At 45.3% G+C, this 21,260-nt stretch overlaps 1 protein-coding gene across 4 annotated transcripts in view; it reads right to left on the bottom strand.

The window, feature by feature from the left end:
* The window catches only part of gria1b (glutamate receptor, ionotropic, AMPA 1b), a 41,862-nt gene continuing 20,602 nt past the window's right edge, over positions 1–21,260 (bottom strand). The window contains exons 6-16 of one of the 4 annotated variants that reach the window (XM_035527269.1): positions 20,406–20,564; positions 19,903–20,070; positions 19,624–19,728; positions 19,183–19,293; positions 17,476–17,682; positions 14,727–15,193; positions 8,213–8,411; positions 7,661–7,908; positions 5,194–5,308; positions 3,615–3,749; positions 1–2,326 (exon numbers count right to left, since the gene is read on the bottom strand). In XM_035527269.1, the coding sequence (XP_035383162.1) occupies positions 2,168–2,326; positions 3,615–3,749; positions 5,194–5,308; positions 7,661–7,908; positions 8,213–8,411; positions 14,727–15,193; positions 17,476–17,682; positions 19,183–19,293; positions 19,624–19,728; positions 19,903–20,070; positions 20,406–20,564 (2,073 nt within the window). In that variant the 3' untranslated portion in view covers positions 1–2,167. Of the gene's footprint in view, positions 2,327–3,614; positions 3,750–3,894; positions 5,309–5,885; positions 6,001–7,649; positions 7,909–8,212; positions 8,412–14,726; positions 15,194–17,475; positions 17,683–19,182; positions 19,294–19,623; positions 19,729–19,902; positions 20,071–20,405; positions 20,565–21,260 lie in introns of those variants that run through there. The other 3 variants (XM_035527268.1, XM_027000127.2, XM_027000130.2) reach the window with 3 other exon arrangements.

Consider the following 21,260-nt stretch of genomic DNA (forward strand, 5'->3'; position numbering starts at 1 on the left):
TTTATTTCTGAGCAATCCTTTTCAACATATTTTCTTTTCATCAGTTTCAGAATTCAAGTCATGTCTTCCTGCCCTTTTTCTGAAAGTTTTTTTTTTTTTAAGACTGATGTGAATAAAAAGGAACAGACAGTTCTGAAAGGAAAATTACTGTCCAAAAAAAAACAATATATAGGACAAAATACCACCAATTACAAGATCAAAAACAAATGAAATTATACTAAATTAATAATCTAGCAAATGTAAAACAATAAAGCATCAGTATTTCAGCATGTACACACTACATCATATTAAGATCAATCTTTTTTTTTTTAATTAATTCTTTAATTTTTTACAAATCAATTCAGGTATATAAAAAAACAGTAGTAGGTGTTTTCACTCAGCCCCACTGTGCTATGCCATAGTTTATTAGAGAAAACATACAGAAGAAAGCTGAAGCTTTGGCCCCATAGGTGTGGCAACTTGACACAGAGCAGGCACCTCGCTGAAGGGGTAATGTGACAATTGCTCTTGTGCAAAACATATTTTTGTGCTTTACAATGACATTGTGGTCACTCGATGTCAGGTACTATAGACAGATCTGTTTAAGAGTACAGCTCTGATGGAATCAGCCTGTTTCAGCCTTATGTCGTTTACCTCAGCAAACAGGATAGCAGGACTTTCTCATCATCAAATACATGACCCTACTGACCCAAGTTTATGGACTGTTAGGTTACTACCACCCACAGACTGCTTGAGTGAGAACTAGCATATGGTTTTAGGTGCACCACTGCACCTCACAACAGCAGATACATTGTTATTGGCCTGTGTGTTTGTTTTCAACTTAATTTTTTTACAGCACATGAAATGTGACTGTAAATGTGACAGCAGTGAGACTAATAAGAAGGGTAACAGGACCCCTGCACCCCCCACCCCCCAAATCCACTGTTAGAAGCAGCACATTAAATCATCAAGTTAATGTCAACCAACAACCGACTGGTGTTCCTAATGGGGAATATTTCCCAGTGTGTTTTCACAATATTGCAACAGCAGTGTTATAACACCAGCTTGTTTTACTTTCTTCATGGCTTTCATCAGACTGTGAAGTCTCCAGTGTATGGCCATATATAGTGTATAATATCCAATAAACGCGTTTTCTCAATAACGAGAAGGATGGGCTACTCCTGCAGATGACATCTCGCTTACAGCTCACCGTGGGAAGAACACACACATAAACTCACACGTGAGGAGATGCTGGCAGCAAATGGAAGACAATGTTGGATGAAACCATGATGGGAAAAGAAGGCTCGGGCATCCAGACTCAAACACTCTTAATATATATACAGCATTCCTGCAATGTCTTTTGTTTTAACTGTCTCTGGCTCTCTCTCCCACTCTCTCACTGTGTGTCTCAGATCTAATCATTGCTCAGAGACTGGGAGCAGGTGATTCATCAAATTCAGCAGGGCAGAGGAAGACAGAACCAGAGATATCAGCTCCTTTTTCTTAGAGAACAATCTTATCGGGATGCATTGGCAGAGGTTTGAGCAAACACGTTTAATGAGGGAGGAAGACCTTTTGACATCCTGTAAATAGAACTGAAACACCTCGATGCTGCATCCTGTCCTAACAAGAACCAGCGCACCTTATACATCGAACTCACACTGATGGAAGTGTAGCACTGTTTACTGTGGGTGAGAGGACAGTTTAAGGTTTGGGTTTATGATCCCTTCCATGTAGCTATGCAGACGAAATATACACAAGAGGCATACTACAACAGACAGAACAAAGGGTTTATCCACACATCAGCAGTACAGAAAAACAAAATAAGACCAAATGAAATGAATGGCATAGTGCAAGTGTTACTGTCCTTAGACTGGGGGAAGAGTCCCTGCTCTGTGCAGTCCGACCAAATGCTTCATACAAAACCCCCCACTCAGGATCCTTATTGCACCAGATTGGCTTTAAAAAAAAAGACCAAATGATTTATTAGAAAAAAGATTCTGCCCCTCCTGCGCTCTCGTTTCCAAGAGTCCAGAGTGTGTAGTCAGTAAAGTCCATTTTGGTTGAAGTGCAGTGAAGGTGTCGCAATGCGTTGCTTCTCTCTCTCTCTCTCTCTGCGTGTCTCATCGTTCCTACTGCGTGGCAGTGAATGGGGGGGGGGGTTCAGTGGGGGAAGGGTGGCGCCTGTCTACATGCCCGTGGTGCTGAGCCCCATACCCGCCGCCTGGCCCATGCAAGGCAGAGTCTGTGCTGCTTTAGGGAAGTCGTGGGCGACCACACGCCCGTTCTCCCCGCCGCTGCCCATGTGCGTCAAGGTGGAGCCCAGCATGGCTGCATCAATGATTTGCTGTGGGAGAGGAAAGGGGTGTTGGGGGAGGAGGGCAGACAGACCGCAGACGGGCTGCTCACACCCGTCTGCGCAGGACACACCCAGCTACGGGATTACAGTCGTCTGTGGACTGGAGTTACTGCATTAGGTCTGCTGAAGAAAACAAGGTCTTAAACAGGATAGTCTCACTATAGCCAACGTGTAGAAGTATGTTTAAGATAATTAATATATACTGACTTTGGCATAAACTGGGTGCATGATACACAGTATGGCTTACTGGTAGTTCAACTGTAGATTTCTGTTATATCGCTAGATTTGCCCAATAATTTACTAGTTAATAATAACAACAACAGTTTACATTTAGTAAACTGAGAATCCACTTGCACCCACGTGAATTTATCATAATGATGTCCTGTGGGCTCAAAATGGGAGATAATTACACGAATGCGGGGCTTGTACATAGTCACCGAAGGAATGATTCAAATCCAGCACACTTCAGTGGATTGCTGGGGATTACGCTTCTAGAGCTGATGCAGAATAATTATCTTTCCAGAGCCGGCGATTCGCAGCTGGGACATTCTGAACATGGCAGCTGTGTGATTGTCCGGTCTGCCCGAGTCGGGCAAAGATCAAGGCTGTGTGTCGCACACACGAAGAAGGAAAAGTGGCGCGTTTGACAACAAGCCATTGGTACGTCGCCACAGTAAAGAGCGGCAGTAATCAAAATGGTCCATTAAATGGTGGGCACACCACTAATGGCTGCAATTTGAGTGGTACAAACCATATTCTCAAATGGACCGAACCGTATACACGGGATTAAAAATGTCATTTCCATTCTTTTTTTCACTACCTGACCTAAAATAAAATTATGACTCACTGCATGGTTCCATGGGTAATTGAATATAAATATGTCACTGTATTTCTTCCTAATTTTCAGTGGCGACAGCTGAGAAGCATTTGAAGTGTGTGTGTGCCAGGATTAGAAAGGCACGGTAGGAGGCTCGACTGTATCACACCCGCCCACGGTTACCTCTTTCCTGCTAACACCCTCATGTCTAGAGGAAGCAGGGTGGCTGGGTGGTAGCAGTCAAGCACTCATAATTGTGGTAAGTACTTCGCACCAATTAATGGACTTCTACAAGAACATGGATGGTGAGTTGACCTTTGCAGAACTACTTCAGTCAGTTTCTGAAATTAGGAGAAAAAATCTGGAAAAATGTTTTTGGCCAGGTGATGAGAACTATACAGTGGATATCTGTATTTACACTGAATCATGCAGAATTGTGACAGCATTTGTTTTACACACCTTCATTCTCCGAGACTCGATTCTGGATTTGTAACAGAACTCGACCAAGGCCACCAGCATGGCCAACCCCAGTCCTCCAATGAGAATGTAGAAGACCCCAGCCACGTTACTGAGGCTCAGGGCACTGGTCTTATCCTGCATAGTGCAGAGAATGCAATAAGATACACAAATACAACATCTCTCTCTTAAACACACATACACACACACACACACACACACACACACACACACACACACACACACACACATACACAGCCACATGCACGTTCACAGAAGCACACACATGCACTCACAAAAGCATACACACTTTACTCCTATTCCTTAAGTTATTTAATATATTAACTCATGAAAATAAAGCTATGAGACACAATATTGTACACTATGGAGCATATATAGAATGGTTAAATATTATAATTCTTTGTAACAATTATATAATTTAATAAAAATATTGGCAGTAATAAAAAGTATTTACTTAACACACTGTAATTAGAGTAAGTCATGCAGACTCATGCATAAGTCACAAACTGGAATAACACATATCACTCTTCGGAAGTTGACAGCCTGATTTAACTGTTGTTCTTTCTATATATTTATATAATATCTAAATGGAAATAATTAATGTCTGCTAAAATATCTTCCCAATTTACAGTCCAAACAACCTCATAGGTTTACAGCGCATACAGCAGAGTTAAAAGGAATCTGTCTGTGGGACCTCAACTGGGACGGCCGCCTATTGTACAGTGTCTCAAATGTAGGCTGGCGCAGTGCCCAGCAAGTATGTTCCCTGCCCCTGGTCGCCGTGACACCACATTAGTGCTGGTGGGAGCCTTTGGCATGCAGGAGTCTGGCGACCACACTGAGGTCGCATCCAACAGCATGCACACTGTCTTTAAGACATGGACAAGAATAGACAGCACCACGGATCTCTTTAGGGGGGGAAAGCAGTTGAAGGGTGGGATTTCACAGCAGCACGCTTCTCTCCAAACTGTCATTTACTCACGAGGGTAACAGCGCAGAGATCTGGGTGAATTACATAATTGTTTAGCTAATGACCAGACTTGCCTAATTGTACCTAATCATCAGCTTCACAGCCCTTAACCTTGGAATGCTTTTGATGATTTAATGAATACTGCTTATGACACCCAGTGTGGTAGTCAATGAGCAGCCACTACCTGGAACGCAGCACAATAGTCTGAATTTGTCGTTTGATTCTTTTGCAGCAAATGCTTTCGATATAGCTTGCTCAGCGATCAAAAACGGTACTCTCAAAACTCCAGAATCAACAGCAGCTACATTCCCTGAGTGTAAGACTATTATTTAGAAATCCTGCTAGCAAAAAAAAACAGATACCCCTAATCGTAATCATCAAGGACAGCAGAGAGAGGGGACAAATATTTATTGCTTTTCTTAGACCCCAAGGCACCTTACCGAGTGTGTGACAGAATGTCGTTAGCGCAAGGCGCCACATGTGGTGGCTGTGTTCGGCGGTAAATGGCAGATTGGAGAATAAGGGCAGCAGGGACAAGTGGGCCTTAGGCCTGCTCTCTGAGTGAGGCAAAGCACCAGCGTGTGAACTGACCTTTCTTCCGGAGTCCTTGCTTCCACACTCGCCTTTATCGTACCACCATTTGTTTTTCAGTTTGTCTAAGACGGCTTGCTCATTGAGCTTCAACACCGCTAGGTTTACGGGGATTCTTCAACCAGGGAAATAACATAAATAACATTACCCATGTTATCTTATGTTATTCAGCATTTAAGCAAACATACACCCATAATATATGTACTCATGTGTTCTAAGTGTTTACAAGTAGATAAAAGAAAGGGGAAGAAACATCACAATTCACAAGTAAAGTGTCACTGCCAAAGTGATATGCATTAATACTCCATCTAGCTTTCTTGCTCCCTACTGCAAGATGTGTATTACTATATCACTTTGGGTAACCGGCAAGAAGTGAAACACTCGGATATGCACGCCTTTGTTTTGCATTAATAAATTGTAATCAATAATACATCCATTTATCAATTTTTAATCCATTTATACCATGTATGTTTTCTCTGTAAATTTTGTATGCACAGTTATTGAAGACATTATGTGTTTACATATTTTGTCTTAACCAAGGCTCTTGGTAAATATGTGTCCAGTTTGAAAAGTTACGTGTAGGGTACAGGAATGAAGGTAGTGGGCAAGCAGCCGGAGTGTTTGGTGTCAGTGGTTGCCGGTTACCCCCCAGCGCGGTGGTTACCAGCCGGACGGCTCATACTGGGGCTGACCTTGGAATCACCTCCCCCGCTGCCGCACTCGCCCTTGTCGTACCACCATTTGTTTTTCAATTTGTCCAAGAGGCCCTGCTCGTTCAGTTTTAACACTGCCAGGTTTACTGGGTTTCTTGAAATGATAATAAGATAATTGGGGTCAGCGTGAGTGGTGAGAATGGGACGGCGAGGCAGAGGTAGTGGGGAATTAAAAGTGAGTTAGTCTAAAGAAGTACAAAGAAAAAAAGCAAAAACAAAAAGCAAAACTCATCTGACCGTGTGCCTGTCTCTACAAGACCTTTTAGTTGTCTTGTGTGATGTCATAGAAATGTGGTGTGACTGATGTGTGACAGATTTTACCAAGTAAGACATGGATGCTTGGGAAGGGAGAAGGAGGCATTAACAGCGCTCTGGATGTAAGCTCTTTATCATGGTCTGGTCTTTCGACCTATGGAAAGGGGCTCTTGAATTAAGACGTTATGCTTCAGATTTATTGATGGCTGGGTTGTTAATTTCCTATTAAGATGTGACAGGTCAAAGGAGAGCTCAGTAATCCATTGTGAAGGTAATTCTTAGGGGTCTGCATCTGGCGCCAGAGCACTGGTAATCCGCCAGCTCCTCCCCTAACCCAGCCATCGTCTGCTTCTGCACCAGCGCAGTCCCGGGGAAGCCCTCCTGCCGCACGGCAGAAAGTACCGCTGGGAAAGAAAGGGAACAGACCGTGCGGTCTGCCCCGCTCCCGGCCAACACTGTCTTTCTCAGTAAAACCCCCTGAACTCCTTCCGAGCCCACCTGCCAAGCAACGAGGGCCGGGGTCGGAAGGAGGTCAGCTCATGGGTGATTAGCAGAAAGGCGCACTGCATCCATGATCATTGCTCTCTGAAATACGTTGCTTTGTCAGGGAGATTAACAGACGGAGCGTAAAGGGAACAACAGCGTTTGATGGAAAGCAACATATTACGAGGAATAAGATGAGATGGGTTCATGAATGGCAGTGATGACTGACACATGAGCTCCTGTCACAAATTTTAGGAAATGTCAGGAGAATGAGGGACATTTAGTCCTATGCTGAACCTGTTGTTTACTGAGGTTAAAGGCAATGTTGCCTGGAAGTATCTCCGTTTTTTACACTTCAGCATGTCCCAAAGTTTGTTTATCTGTGTTGGTCCACCTTCCTCCTTTTTTAAACAATGCAGAAATCCATGCCGATATTAATTTGTTGGTAATGGGTTACTCAGCTTCTGGCTGCTTCATATCTGTGAGATTATGTTCAGCTGAACCTAAATGACAGTTCAGTATATGGATGGTGCTGTAATGGAGTGGGATGCATTGATACCATGGAGCAAATTCTGAGACAATCAATAAACAAAAGAGCATTAGTCTGGCATTTTCACACATAGCACATTAACAATATCACTTATTACAATGAAAATATGAGGCACAAGGGATATAAATTGCATCATGTATTATTCACAGGACAGAGATAAAGACACAAATACTTCAATTTAACACCTGGAAAGAGAGTTTACTCAGGAAATATTATCTGAGTCATCAGATTAACTGATACTCAAACAAATTATATTTTGTTATTGCAACAGAAGCATATGAATGAGTGCTAAACATATTTGTGGTGTAATTTGATGTGTAATAAAATAAATAACAAAACAACAAAAACAAATGACTTTGTTTAATTCTGTTTCATTTCAGTGTAAACTCTCCACCCTACAAAGTCAAACTGCATTTTCAGAAGAGAATACATTTTGGCTTTGGTTAGCTGAGTACCTCAGTATTACCTTAAGGCGGATCCTTTGGGCGTGGCCACTCCGTATCCCTTAGAGTCCAGGTTGCCGCCCACCTTCATGGTGTCGCAGGGCTTGCGCTGTTCGATGTACTCGTTCATGGTGGACTCCAGCAGGTATGCGTACCTCCCCTTGGACTTCCTCACTCTCACGACACCCTCATCAGTGGTTTTCACAAACACAGAGGGATCCGCAGACTTCATGTAGGACCACATCTTCTCAAACACGGCTATCTTTGATCTCTGAGGGTGGAAGCAAATGAATATTTATGTGCATATATGTATATATGTATTGAAAGATAGAAGTGAAGCTGTCATGAGAAAGCACCGTCTAAGAGTTAAAGATGTCTATCTATCTATCTATCTATCTATCTATCTATCTATCTATCTATCTATCTATCTATCTATCTATCTATCTATCTATGTGTGTATATATGTGTGTATATATGTGTGTGTGTGTATATATATATATATATATATATATATATATATATATATATGGGAAACTTTGGACACATTTATCCTGCAGCTGAAGCCAATCTCTCACTCTGAAGAATTCTTTGGTGGATCCTCCATCCAAGGTCCCATATGCAATCTCTGTCTGCTTGGCCAGGTCTTCAGCGCTCTCTATGGGTGACACCATCCTCTCCACGGTGAGGAAGGCAGCCAGGTTAGCCGTGTATGAGGAGATGATGATGAGGGTGAAGAACCACCAGACACCCCCGACTATTCGACCAGAGAGTGACCTAAACCATGGCAACAGTTAGAGCATTAGAGTGGAACTACTGACTGACTGACAAAATAAGTAGTTATAAATACTTTAAAGCAGCAGGACTACTTATTCCATTTTGTTATAAAAAAGGTCTAAAGGCCTGTGTGATGCAATTTAACTGCTTTGAATAAATTAAATAAAGTATGACAGGTTGGGGAGGCAATCAACCATCTGCCTATATTTCACAAAAATCACATCTTCGTCATCAGTAACCCAGAAGACTGCTTGCTTCCCTTTAAGCAACTACTTGTAGTTCTATTAGTTCTAATCATTGCCAAACTAAGCCTGTAGGACAAGCAGGTGTCCATGCTATCGACCCTCACAGTGAAACTGCTGTTTTCTACCAGTTTTGGCAGGCGTGTGGGGTGTGGGGGGGGGGGAGAGGTAAACATTACAAATGCGTCAAATTTACATCAGAATTCATTTAAATCAGTCACCATCATTCTCGTTTCTTCTGCTGTTTTCGGGTTCATTTTCTCATTATGTTCCCATCAGGTCTACCCTATTATTACAGGAAAGCCAAACACAACGCAAAAGGAGCTCACCAAATGGGCCTTGGGTAGAGGCCTTTTTTACATGGTAGGCTGAGGAAGAGAGATCTAGTTAAAGATCTAACACAGCAAAACCTTCCCTTACTTCTAGAATATTTCTTTGAAAATTGCCTATTTCTTATAGCCTGTACACTTAGTCCCTAATGACAAGCCTAATGACAAGCCCAACAACAAAAATAAGTAAATAAACTCTTTGTTTATATATTTAAGATACATGGTGAGCTTATATATCTAAAACCTAAACATGTGTTTTGTCCTTTATAACACATTCAGGATTGCACTACTCTGAGGGGATCAAAGCAATGTGTTAAATCACAGTGATTCCCCAAGGGGGATTTTTCTTTCTTTATTGAAGTATATGAAAAAGAAATCCAAAGTATTCTGCTTGTAAGGAGTGTATTTGGTAATGCAACTCAAAGCCCACATTCTGCTCAGAATCTGTAAGCCTTCACCTTTACAGGGTTTGTTCCCCATTTCCAAATCAGTTCTGAAAAGTGCTTATATTAAGATTCTGCCATCCTTCCTGTCTGGAAAAAATAATCTATTACCATCATTCAGACTTAAAAAGCATCCTTTGCCACCTTACCATATTTTTTGTAGTAAAAAGTGTATACTTTAGATATTTTGAGTTTCCAAACTCCGAAACATGAGGGTGTGTACCTGCTGAGTGAAAAGAGAAAGCTACAGCAGGAAATCTTCACTAGCGCTGAACCTTCGGAAGTGTCTGCAAGAATAAGGAGTTTACCACCCCGACTACATCGCCACAGCCTTACAGGAATAATTTTTTTTTAGTGTAGGACTCGGAGTTCACACCGGATTTACACGTCATCTAAAGGTGCAAATCATAAAACACCTGAGCAAGTGGAACAGCAGACAGAAAGTTCAGAGCACTATAACAAATGGTGTCAAAACACAAGAGACCTGTTTCTGGATGTTTCAAAGGTGACTCATCTCTTAACAGGAGACAGAGTGACAGAGGGAGAGAGAGATAGATAGAGAGAGAGAGATAGACAGAGAGAGAGAGAGATAGACAGAGAGAGAGATAGACAGAGATAGAGATTTACAGAGATAGAGAGAGATAAAAAACAGGGAGGTAAAAATAGACAAGTATGCCATTTTGTGTTAAGTTGTGCAGATAAATCGGCCCGTTTAGGATTTTTCAGACAAAAATATACCTAAATATATATTTAAATTTACCGAAGAGAACAATGCCCCCCACAGACCTCTTTCCAAACTCAGAGTCTCATGGCCATCATTTCTTTGAAAAGATGTTCCTCCAACAGCCTCCCTTGCCCGACACCCTCAGCAGAGGAACGGGAGACGGAGGCGAGGCAGGCAGAGAGTGAGGCAGAGGCGAGGTGGAGAGAAAGGGAGACGGAGGCGAGGCAGGGAGAGATGGAACCCAGATGGAGAAAGGGAACAGCAGGGCACAGCCGCACGGATAGCGCCTACCAAAGGAGCCAAAATCCGACGAAGCATAGCCCTCTACCTCCTCTCTCTCTGTTGCCGGCAGATGCAGCCCGACCTTTCCGTCTCTCGCTCCCAGGCCCTCCTTCTGCCTCCTTCTTCTGATCAGCCACTGTGAGGGGGATTTGGAATCTGCCCATTCCAGCATCCGGCTGGTCTGTCAATCACGCAGCAGCTCGCCTCTGATGAGGACAAAAAGGGTCCACTCCCCCCCAGCTCCTGATTTCTACAAATGCCAACAAATCCATTTCAGTACAGCAGTGCTGGTTTCCCTCTTTCTTTTCTAAAGCAGCTGGTAGATGTCCAGAGAATGTCTCTGGACTTGTAAAGCATTTGCAAATTAGAAAGGATGGAGCTACAGCAGGAAGAGATTTGTAGCAGCAGTAAAAGAGGTATCGCTAAAAAAGAAGTGGACAAAATTTTGTGGGGGGATTTATAGGCAAGTATTTAAGGATGCTAATTGTTGAGTGGTCTAACCGTACTTGACCTAACAAAGAAGACACATGAATCTAGCAGCATATCTCACAACATATATCCTCCAGTTAATGGACTAAATAAATCCCTGAACATTGGTTCCTCCTAGATTACAAGCTCAAATGCTATTTTTAACAAAATACATCCAATCAAACATGTCTGACCGCACAGAGACAACTCTTCATGCCGAAGCTGCCCCTTCATCTTATGCTGTCTGCTGTCTTTACCATTAGGGATATGGTGAAGGAAAGAGACTGTGACAAGCTAATGACTGCTGCCTGTGCCAGTGACACAGTTACGTTTAACGCTGCTGAACATTTATACACGGCAATGGTGGCAGGGTCACCTCCACAGTGGGAAGGGCCCCAGGCTGATGTCTGTGTGTGTCTTTGTGTGTGTGTGTGTGCGCGCGCGTATTGGTGGGTGTAGGTGTGTCACGCAGTGTATGATGAGGTAAATACAGGTAGAGTATTTTTGAATGTGTAAGAGTATATGGGAGGGAAAGCTGAATTACAGATTGTAGGTCCCAGGGGTAGTGAAGTTTGTCTCACAAACACACACACACACACACACACACACTCTTCACTGCAATCTGCAATCCACTCTGCACGCTGTATATAACACTTCCTCAGGGTTTGTAACCTTACTCATACACACATACACAATCTCTCAGGGACAGTGTCAGCTGTTCTGGCATTCACTAGCCCTGTTGTTCACCTGTGGTAATCTGAAGCCTACTCTATCTATGCTCACGCTGCATACATTTCAGTGCACTGCACTGTTAAGATAATGCCCGCATAACTGCACAATGCCTTATTATGACAAAATGTTAGGGCCATCTAGATGAATAATGTATGTATGCAAACATTACCATAAAACAAGTTTAGTCAGAACAAACAGTTTCCTATGGCATAGAAAATAAATCACATACAGTTAGGGCTTCTATACTGAAACAAAGTGTGGGTGTAAAGTAAAATTCTATGGCATTCTCATTGGAATCCACCATTCTGTTTACTAGTGAAACCCTAAACAACTGGCTAAGACCTTTACGGGGTAAAATAATAATGAGGTAATATGAGCTGCATGCAATATCTAGAGAGACTATTTAAATAAATACACACTAAGGCACCAGGCATAGAGACTCCACTGTGCAGCAGTACATACTGCAGGTGAGTAATGTGTTTGCAGGGCAGCAGTAAATGCATTAGTGCACATAACAGTGACAGTAAGACAGGAGATAAGCCAAAGAAAACAGAGCACAGCATAGAGGACAGAAGAACATGCGCACAGGAACCGTCCTGCAGAAGCCACAGAAGATAACACACTGCTATCTCTGCAAAGGTTTCACAGCACCTGCCCATAATCACCTCCTCTGCTTATTTGCAACCTCACATTACCTCTGCTCAGAGAAGGGCTCGCGCCACCACGGTAGCTACAGTTACTCATCATTTGCGGTCTCTCTTGGGAAGCAGGTGTGGGGGTGGTGGTAGGGAGGGGGGCCACAGACCCCCCCCTCGACACCTTTATCAGTTTTGTGAGAAGAAATCCATTCATGTGTCTTAACAGATTAGAAAGCTAATCAGAGAATCAGAGAGGCTAACTGAGGTAACGTGACCAGACCAGGGAGGGGGAGTGTTTTTATCCAGATGATAAAGCCCCCGTGTGCGTGTGCTGACAGGAATTACAATGCAAGCAGGCACGGCTCTGAGTGGCAGCTCTGACATTTATCAAGGACAAACACTTTTTCTGTCATAGATAAATACTTTAAGCAGTCTGTTGTGTGTGCTCACCGCACGTTACACGCAAAGTGCTTTCTGTTTTAGTGCTGGAGTCAGACTTGGGACGGAATGCTGCCCCGGGTATCGAGTACTAATGCTCGCCCATACTTGCACGCTACAAAGACGATGAATAGGAAAACAATGAGTATACAGCAAAAACCATGCTGATAATTTGTAGAGTAATAATCTTCATTCACCATTAATCTGCCTAACAACAACATGAGAGATCTCGTGCAACGCACTATGCACAGAGCCCGCTCTCTTGCGCTTCATAGCCCGAGCAAAGGGGATGTGCAGATTACCCTCTCTGGGGCCACAGAAGAGAGACAGTCAGTGTTCTGGTGAGTTCCTCCATCTCCACGGCTCGCCGTGAGGTGCTGAGAGTGGAGATGATTCAGAAGCGTGTCAACCGGCTCCAGAGTCCCTCAAACCCCTCATCCTCGCCCGAGGTGACACCAGCGTGAGTGAGCAGCTACCCCAGCTCACACAAGTCCAGAGAAACACCCCCCCCCCTCCCTTTGTAATTGGCCACTATGAACAGATCAAAGGCTTCTGTGAAGATTTCATTAGGGCCTTCTGGCTGGCACCAAGTTCAGCTCCAATTAGCCGATCAAAACCGGACATTAAAAAAAAAAAAAAAAACACTTCTCCAGCTGTTCAGCTTGTGTGGTGAAGCAGGTCCTGGGAGGAACAGACAACACACATACCCACGACACGCGCAAGCACATCTGTCATGGCTGCCTCAACGAGCGGAGTCTAATTCAAGCGCTCCAGCTCCGTCTCCCCGGGCCTGACGGCATGCATGTCCTATCTAAATGTCAAACGGTGATGGAGGAACCAGCACTTCCGGAGGCTCTGGGACCATAATGAGGGTAGAGAGAAGAGGTGATGGAGATGTGGTGGAGGCAGCCTAGCGCCCGCGCTAACCCGGCAGTGCTCTTGCTGTAATGACTAACGGCAAGGGAAAATAATAGCGTGGGTGTCAGCTCAGCCAGAGGGCCGGGCGCGCCGCAGGTCAGGAGTGTGCCAAACGAAAGGTCAGGGGATGCGTGGCCAGGGGAGGGGGCGCGCTGTCGTTGGGAATCGGAGCGCAACCGGAGTGGAAACGCCTCCTCTGGAAGCCGGAGACCTTGATGATGATACGAATGGGAGGAGCGAAAGGCGCTGCGAGCGAGACGGATGACAGCTTTTAATTACAAGTCTGCTTCTGTTCGCCGCCTGTATGTAACAGCCTCTCTGCTATACGATCCCTGATTTAAGAAACTCAATCGTGGATGCGTAAAAGGAACTGAACCCTCACTGTCCTTCTTTTATCGCACTCATCTTGCCAGGAGCTGGTCGGGTAATCACAACAGAATGAACACTGTCTCACAACTAATGTTCGTTTTCAGGCCTAGCAAAGCTTAGGCAGTCTTCCTCCCAAGCCTGCACGGCCCAGCAGTATTGTCAAGACCCAAATATCCCTGATCCTCAGACTTGTTTGTGTTTATGCGGTGTCTAGAGCTGATCTATTAATCCTGAACAGGAGGTTTTGTTTGCAGCCGGAGGTTTTCAAAATAACCACAAATCCTCAGCGCTCGCGCTCATTACTCAGACATTATTCCCATGGTGTGGCTGCTTTTATCTGCTCCGTTTCTGTCATGCTGTCTCTGATCATGACACGTCTACCACACCTTTACTCTCCTTAAATCAGTCCAGCTGCTTTCGCTTTCCCTGTCCCAGCAACTCCCTGGCCTCTGGGGAGGGGCCTGCCAAACGATTTTATTCAAATCAGTAGAGCTTGTTTTATTAATATCCGCTTTATGGAATTTGACTATCTGCTTGAGTTTTGCAACTTTAAAATGATTCCCTTCAGTTTGATAGCTTTACCTGTATCTGTACCTTTATCTGAGGCAATTCTATAACTACTCTTTGCTTTTGAGGACATCGTTGTGGAACATGGCTGCCCTCATTGCCTTGGTAACTACCATGCCCCTCCCCATGGTCTGGGGGTAGAAGACCCAGGATGGCAGCGCTCACCTGGGCGAGATGTCACAGCCTTGCTGCATGAAGGCCCCCAGGGAGAACCACAGGCTGTTGAAGATGCCAAACTCATTGGTGTGCTCGGGTGGCTTCTCCTGCTTGTCCTGCTGCGCGGGGCTCTGGGCGCGTCGGCCCTGCGACGGCGAGCGGCCAGTGGCCTCGGGCGAGGGCGTGCCCGTGCGTCCCTGCTGCTCTCCGCTCTCCTCCGTCTCCTCGCCATGCCACTCGTAGGGGCTGAAGCGACTCACCAGGAAGAGCACCACGCTCACGCCGATGTAGGCGAACACGATGCACATCCAGATCTCGTAGGCCAGCGGGTCCAGGAAGGAGAACACGCCCGGCTTGGACTTGGTAGGCTTCTTGATCATGATGGAGATGCCCAGGCTCATGAAGGGCTTGGAGAAGTCGATGACCTCCTCCCGCACCAGCGTGATGGTGAGTGGAGCCACAGCCACGTCTGCTTTCTGCACAATGGACACACGACAAACCACAGCAGATGGAACGTCACCGTTCCCACATTTAAAACATGTTGTTTCCCCTCTATATACATGCAAGGCAGATGTTTAAAACAGCAAAACAGTCTTTGCAATTACGATAAGGCTCATAATAACTAAAATCTACCTAAACCCAATTTTGGTTTCCCAGTAATTAGGATGTATTAACCCCAAGGAGCACATACACCGTGGAAGGTTTGAACACTTGCTTTTGGTACATCACGAGTACATCACAACTCTAAATCATCAAACACTTTTGAGAGAACTGCTATATACAGTACTCCAGTTTAATTCGATAGTCTTCTCTGGATGTTACTTTGCATTAAGGCTGATGCTGGTGTGAGTCCTGCAGCCTGTTCACTCAGTGCAGAGGCATTCTCAGAAGAGTCCTACATCCAGCACTGCTGTCCAGGCTAAATAATAATGCCATGCTTTCTATTCATTCAGATTGCTTCTCTGAAGGAAGCACTTAGCCACACTGCAAGACAAGACTGGGACACAGTCTTCACAGTATCTCCCAGCTGCATTCACCCTCCTGGGAGAACTATAAGAGCATCTGAAAATCTGAAAAGGAAAATCAACATTCGTGAAGACTGTCCCTTTTTTTCAAGACTCCGATCATTCCCAGTCCTGAAACTGTTCAACCTTTAATCAGCCTGTATGGAAAAGAATGGTCTGCATTTGTTGCAGAACTTGCATAGCTGAAATCAGATGGCTAGAATGCACTTTGATAGGGCAGGGTTAAGCCCGTGGACGAAGTACCTGGACACACAGCACTGCAGGTGAAAAGAATTGCAGACTTGTTGCTTTTAAGGCTGGACACAGTGCACTCCCTCCCTGGCTTGGCTGGGGCACCACTGGCCCACACATTCTTCACATCCTATTCACCAGAGATTTGTGTCAAGGTAACAGACTGCAGGGACTGTGGAAATGACTCCCTCTGGCCAGTGTGAAAGGGTGAATTTATGGCATGAAACACATAGGATATTATGTGCCCACTGTGTTACCAAAGACCCGTAGAAGAGATTGCTGGCTCTCCTGTCGGGCTTACACAGTGCTGAGTCAGTCCTAGTAGGTGATATTATTTACCTTCATTTAAAGCATTCCTGGAACTGTCACAACAGACTAAATACAGTATGCCAAGAGTAACTGTAATACACTTTATTCAAGAAAATAGCTCGTGTTTGCCTATAGCCAAAAAATAGGACTCTGATATGAGACAACAGAAAAAGCCCATTACAATCAATTGAAAAATATAAAATTCTAGTAGCATTTTATTTAAAACTGAAATGTATTAAGGAGACATGTAGGTTTGGAGTTAGAGACAATATCCCTATTTCCATATACAGTTTCCTCAGTGGTGATCAGTGGTAAGTTCTCACCACAGGAATAATCTTGGCTGGAGGATTTTGGGTAGTAGCCCAGCCCAGCAGTGCTATGGACACATGCTGAAACTCCAAGGCCTGATGCACTCCCACCAGCCCAGCAGTGCTATGGACACTCCAAGGCCTGATGCACTCCCACCAGCCCAGCAGTGCTATGGACACTCCAAGGCCTGATGCACTCCCACCAGCCCAGCAGTGCTATGGACACTCCAAGGCCTGATGCACTCCCACCAGCCCAGCAGTGCTATGGACACTCCAAGGCCTGATGCACTCCCACCAGCCCAGCAGTGCTATGGACACTCCAAGGCCTGATGCACTCCCACCAGCCCAGCAGTGCTATGGACACTCCAAGGCCTGATACACTCCCACCAGCCCAGCAGTGCTATGGACACTCCAAGGCCTGATGCACTCCCACCAGCCCAACAGTGCTATGGACACTCCAAGGCCTGATGCACTCCCACCAGCCCAGCAGTGCTATGGACACTCCAAGGCCTGATGCACTCCCACCAGCCCAGCAGTGCTATGGACACTCCAAGGCCTGATGCACTCCCACCAGCCCAGCAGCCACCACCCTGCCCCTGTCAGTGTCACTAGTGAGTTGAGACCTCTTGAGAGGCTTGCCATGTAGCACTGGTCCCGTGGTCAGAAACTGACCAGTGATGAATTGTGTTGTGGGTTGCAGATGAACTCTTCATAGCCACAGAGGGGCTACGGTCTATGATCGTACACCTATATGACAGCTGAAAGGTCTTTGTACATCTAACATACCTGGCGAATACAACTGATTCTGATTCTGATTCTAATATCTGCATTAGAGGCACATTGCTACTAACATGAATGGTCTGTATGCAGGGGATGGCCACCTACCCCATACACTAGCTCGCCGACCATGCCGTTCCACATTTTGGTATCGGGATCTCGGGCTCCGTACTTGCCATCCGAGACAAGCTCCAGGCGGTACTGGTAGCCCACGTGCTTGGCGATTTCTGCGGCGAGCTCCACACAGTAGCCCTCATACTTGTCGTTCCCGACAAACTGTTCGTGGTTCTTCTTCAGCATCACGTACGGGGATTCCTGTGGGGTCGTGGGTTGGGGGGGGGTTGCGGAACACAATGGAGATGCAAGCTCACCATTCATGCTGGCCTGGTGGACGTTCTTTCTAATGGGGGCAGGGGCCATTTTTCCTCTGTCCTGGATGTGATCAAGATGGACTTTGCACCCAGATTGGCATCTGGCCTGTCCCTTCTGGGGAGGTGACGTGCCCTTCTAGATAAGGGTTTATCATTTATGGCCAAAGGGCCATACAACTGCTACAACACAGAGAGTCATGTGGGACCTTTAAAGTGCTGAAGTGTGATGAACCATCCTTAAGGAGAAATTAGGTTCTGTTAAATGGGGTCATTGTGTGGAATCGAACGGGCTGATTTGTTGCCAAGAGGGATATCTAATATCTCTAAACAGTGAGTGAAGCCAGCACAGTGTGCTCATAACAGGTAGAGGAGTAGCCCCGGCAAGCCATGTGAAGCAGGGCTTGGTGGAGGTGGTGTTCAGGTGTGGTGGGATGGGGGGTGAGGGGTTGTGCATAGGGGTTGAGAGGCACTGATCTGCTGAGGTTTCCCCAAGGGTAGTGGAAAACTGTCAAGCTCTGAGGTGCACATCTGCTTATAGCCCTGTGCTGTTCCACTGCAGAGGTGAGCTCTACTGCTGAGGTTTATGAATAACACCTGCGGGCTGCCTCTGGCCAGGAGTCATCAAAAATACAGCTGTCTCTGTTAGGGAAATGGAGAGAGGAGAGATACTTCCAACCTCTCCAAAAACCCAGCCCCCCAAACACACACCCAATAACATACTAGCCTTTGCCTGGTAGTTCAAAAACATGCTGCTTACTTATTGTGGAGCCTCACTTTTTAAAAACATAAATTCAGTTCAATTATGTACAGTACTGGTACATACTGGATTAACAAATGAACAGAAAAGGTCCTTGTTAAGAAGGAGCTTCATTTGATATGTCCACTGACAGTGCAGTGGGTAGAAAACGTAAGTCCAGCCCTGCTCATCTAAAGCCAGCGCCAGTACCTGAGAAAGAGCAAGCATGTGTTTTCACCTATAGCGACTCCAATGTGTGGAGTGCCATTCTGTTGGCATAGCTACTGCCAGGGCTTCCTCTTTCTCGTCATCTGTCTCTCTCTTGCTCTCTCTCTCTCTGTGTCTGGCTCTGTCTTTCACGCACATGTACACACTCACACACACACACAGAAACAGAAGCAGAACCTGACACACATACACCTTGCTGCTGACAAACATTGGCAACTAATAAATCCCTCTGAGGAGAGCTGTGCCCTTGAAAAATGGAGCAGGAGCTGGAGTGGTCTATAGAGCTCAGGTGGGACGTGGCCAGGGTGAAGTGCTTTTCTAAGACAGTATTCAGAGGGAACCAAATTAGACAGACCTTGCTGAGACACAACAGGGAGTCTTGATTTTAGATGGGTAGCCCTGCCAAACAGACCGCGCGGCAGCAGATCACAGAGGTTGTTTTGATTTCAGCCCGATGGCTGCAACGCGAGAGACACTTACGAGAATAGTGGTGACTATATACGTCCTGTTCTGCAGGCCGACTGTGATGTTGAGCAAGTGGACAGACGTCGCGGTGCTCACATACTTCTCGTTCTCATTCCAGTAGCCCACCTGCAGTCAGAGGAGGGGGGAGATCATGGCAGGAAGAACTCTGGCACTGCGATTCTTGGGCCGATTAATATTCATATTGTAGGGTTAAGAAGAGGTGCAACTGTGCATGCCATTCCAGCCCTCTAGACACTAACGCCTTGCTCTGCCTATGGTTAACCCGCCCAAGCCTACGGACTCTGAGGCAGCCAAGGGAAATGCAGAGATCTTTGGCCTAATACCCAATATGTTCACAACTGTTAACATGCAGTTATTGTAATAATCTTATACAATATATAGTGTAACACCATGGTTGCTGAAAAGGAGAAAATTCTATGCACAAGTGTTTATTACCTTTTTGGGCCCATTTGGGCCAAGCTCCATGACACTGACTGTAAAGTTCGTCCGATGCCCTTTCTCATTGAACTGGACATGGCCGGTTAGGCCTTCCAACTGCACCTGGGGCAGGAGAGAGACTTGTTATTTAAATTCAACCTGCCATTTGGCAAGCCCAATGTGCTCCTAACCACATGTTTCACAGCACCAACAGGGAGTAAGTCAGAATTCCCAGCAGCCACCGCCAGCCTGCAGCCCCAGGCCTTGACCTGCATGGTGGTTCAGGGATGGGCTTACCTGCTGCAAGGCCCTCTGGATGTCGATGCCCTGACCCCAGGGCGCCGGCGGATTGGCCAGGCACTCGCCTGCATTCCCTCGGCGAGAGATGTCGATTCGCTGCTTCTTGAGGTTTTGGAAGGCTGTGGCCATGATGCTCACGCCATCATAGGTCAGAGCTCCCGTATACTATGCATGCACACAGAGACAGCAGCCAGTATTACAAACAAAGAGAGAGAGGATGAGGCAGAGCTCAGAATGGAATTCCACACCACATGGGCGGTGCCTGGCTTCTGGTTCAATTTGATAATTAAAGGATTAGTTACAGGGGAAAAAGTCCACAAGCATTACTTTCAGAAGTAAAACTGATGGACTCGGGTCAGTGTTTCATCAGTCACATCAGTGGAATCAATCTATGTATGGAAATCCAGCTCTGTAATTTCCTACAATACTAACTGTTATCTGTGCGGCTGGTCGCGAGCCTTCTCTATAAAACAGTAGTAACTTCTGACAGCATGTCCCACCTTAAGCCTTCTCTTAGGACTCTTTAGGTCTTTGCTGTCAAACTCCAACCAGTCCTGTATGGTCCTGCTAACCATGGGCTCTGTGTAGTTCATCAGCTGGAAGCCTGTCACGTTGGCACCACCTTTACTAAACTCAGTGAAGTTCATGTCCAGGAAACCCTGAAAGCAAAAATCAAACAAGGAAAAACATCAGCAGAAGGAACCTGAGGAGGAAGAACCTCCGCTGGAAAAACCACAAAAACTCCACATTTAGATGCAGCTGCTTTTGAGAACCTATTTAAAAAAAAAAAACATTATTCCAAATACATAGCAAAATCATGGATGCACAGGAAATGAAGATTTGAAAGTTGTGCCCCTAACATGTTTCAAACAGTGATTAAGGAAAAGTGCAGGTTTATTCAAAAGGCAGTCTATTCAAATAATGAAGCAGGTGTAGGCTAATGCCATTTAGGAGTTAATTATAATGTGTGCTAGTGTTTTACAGAACGTGCAGTGGAGAGAAACAATACTACTACGCCTGGAGTGGCTGAGCAAACCCAAATACACAGAGCTGTGTCTTAGCTCTGGGCTTCCATCACTGCTTTTCTATGTACCAATATCCATCTTCCCCAACACCAAAAGGAATCACCTCAAGGTAGACTCTGGCACAGAGACAATAGATGCTATGAAAATATAATAGATAATCAATAAGCGTGTTCTGCATTCAATGACATAATCTGATGCTGGTTTGTTGTTCAACACTCCAGAGATTTGGAACATTTAGAACTAATGATACAATAATTTCCACAGAGAATATACATGCTGGGTATGTATCAGGTTTTGTGTGATAACAGCTCAATGTGCGCGTGGATTGTG

The sequence above is a fragment of the Electrophorus electricus genome, chromosome 6 (genome assembly GCF_013358815.1).
Source record: "Electrophorus electricus isolate fEleEle1 chromosome 6, fEleEle1.pri, whole genome shotgun sequence".
Taxonomy (NCBI): domain Eukaryota; kingdom Metazoa; phylum Chordata; class Actinopteri; order Gymnotiformes; family Gymnotidae; genus Electrophorus; species Electrophorus electricus.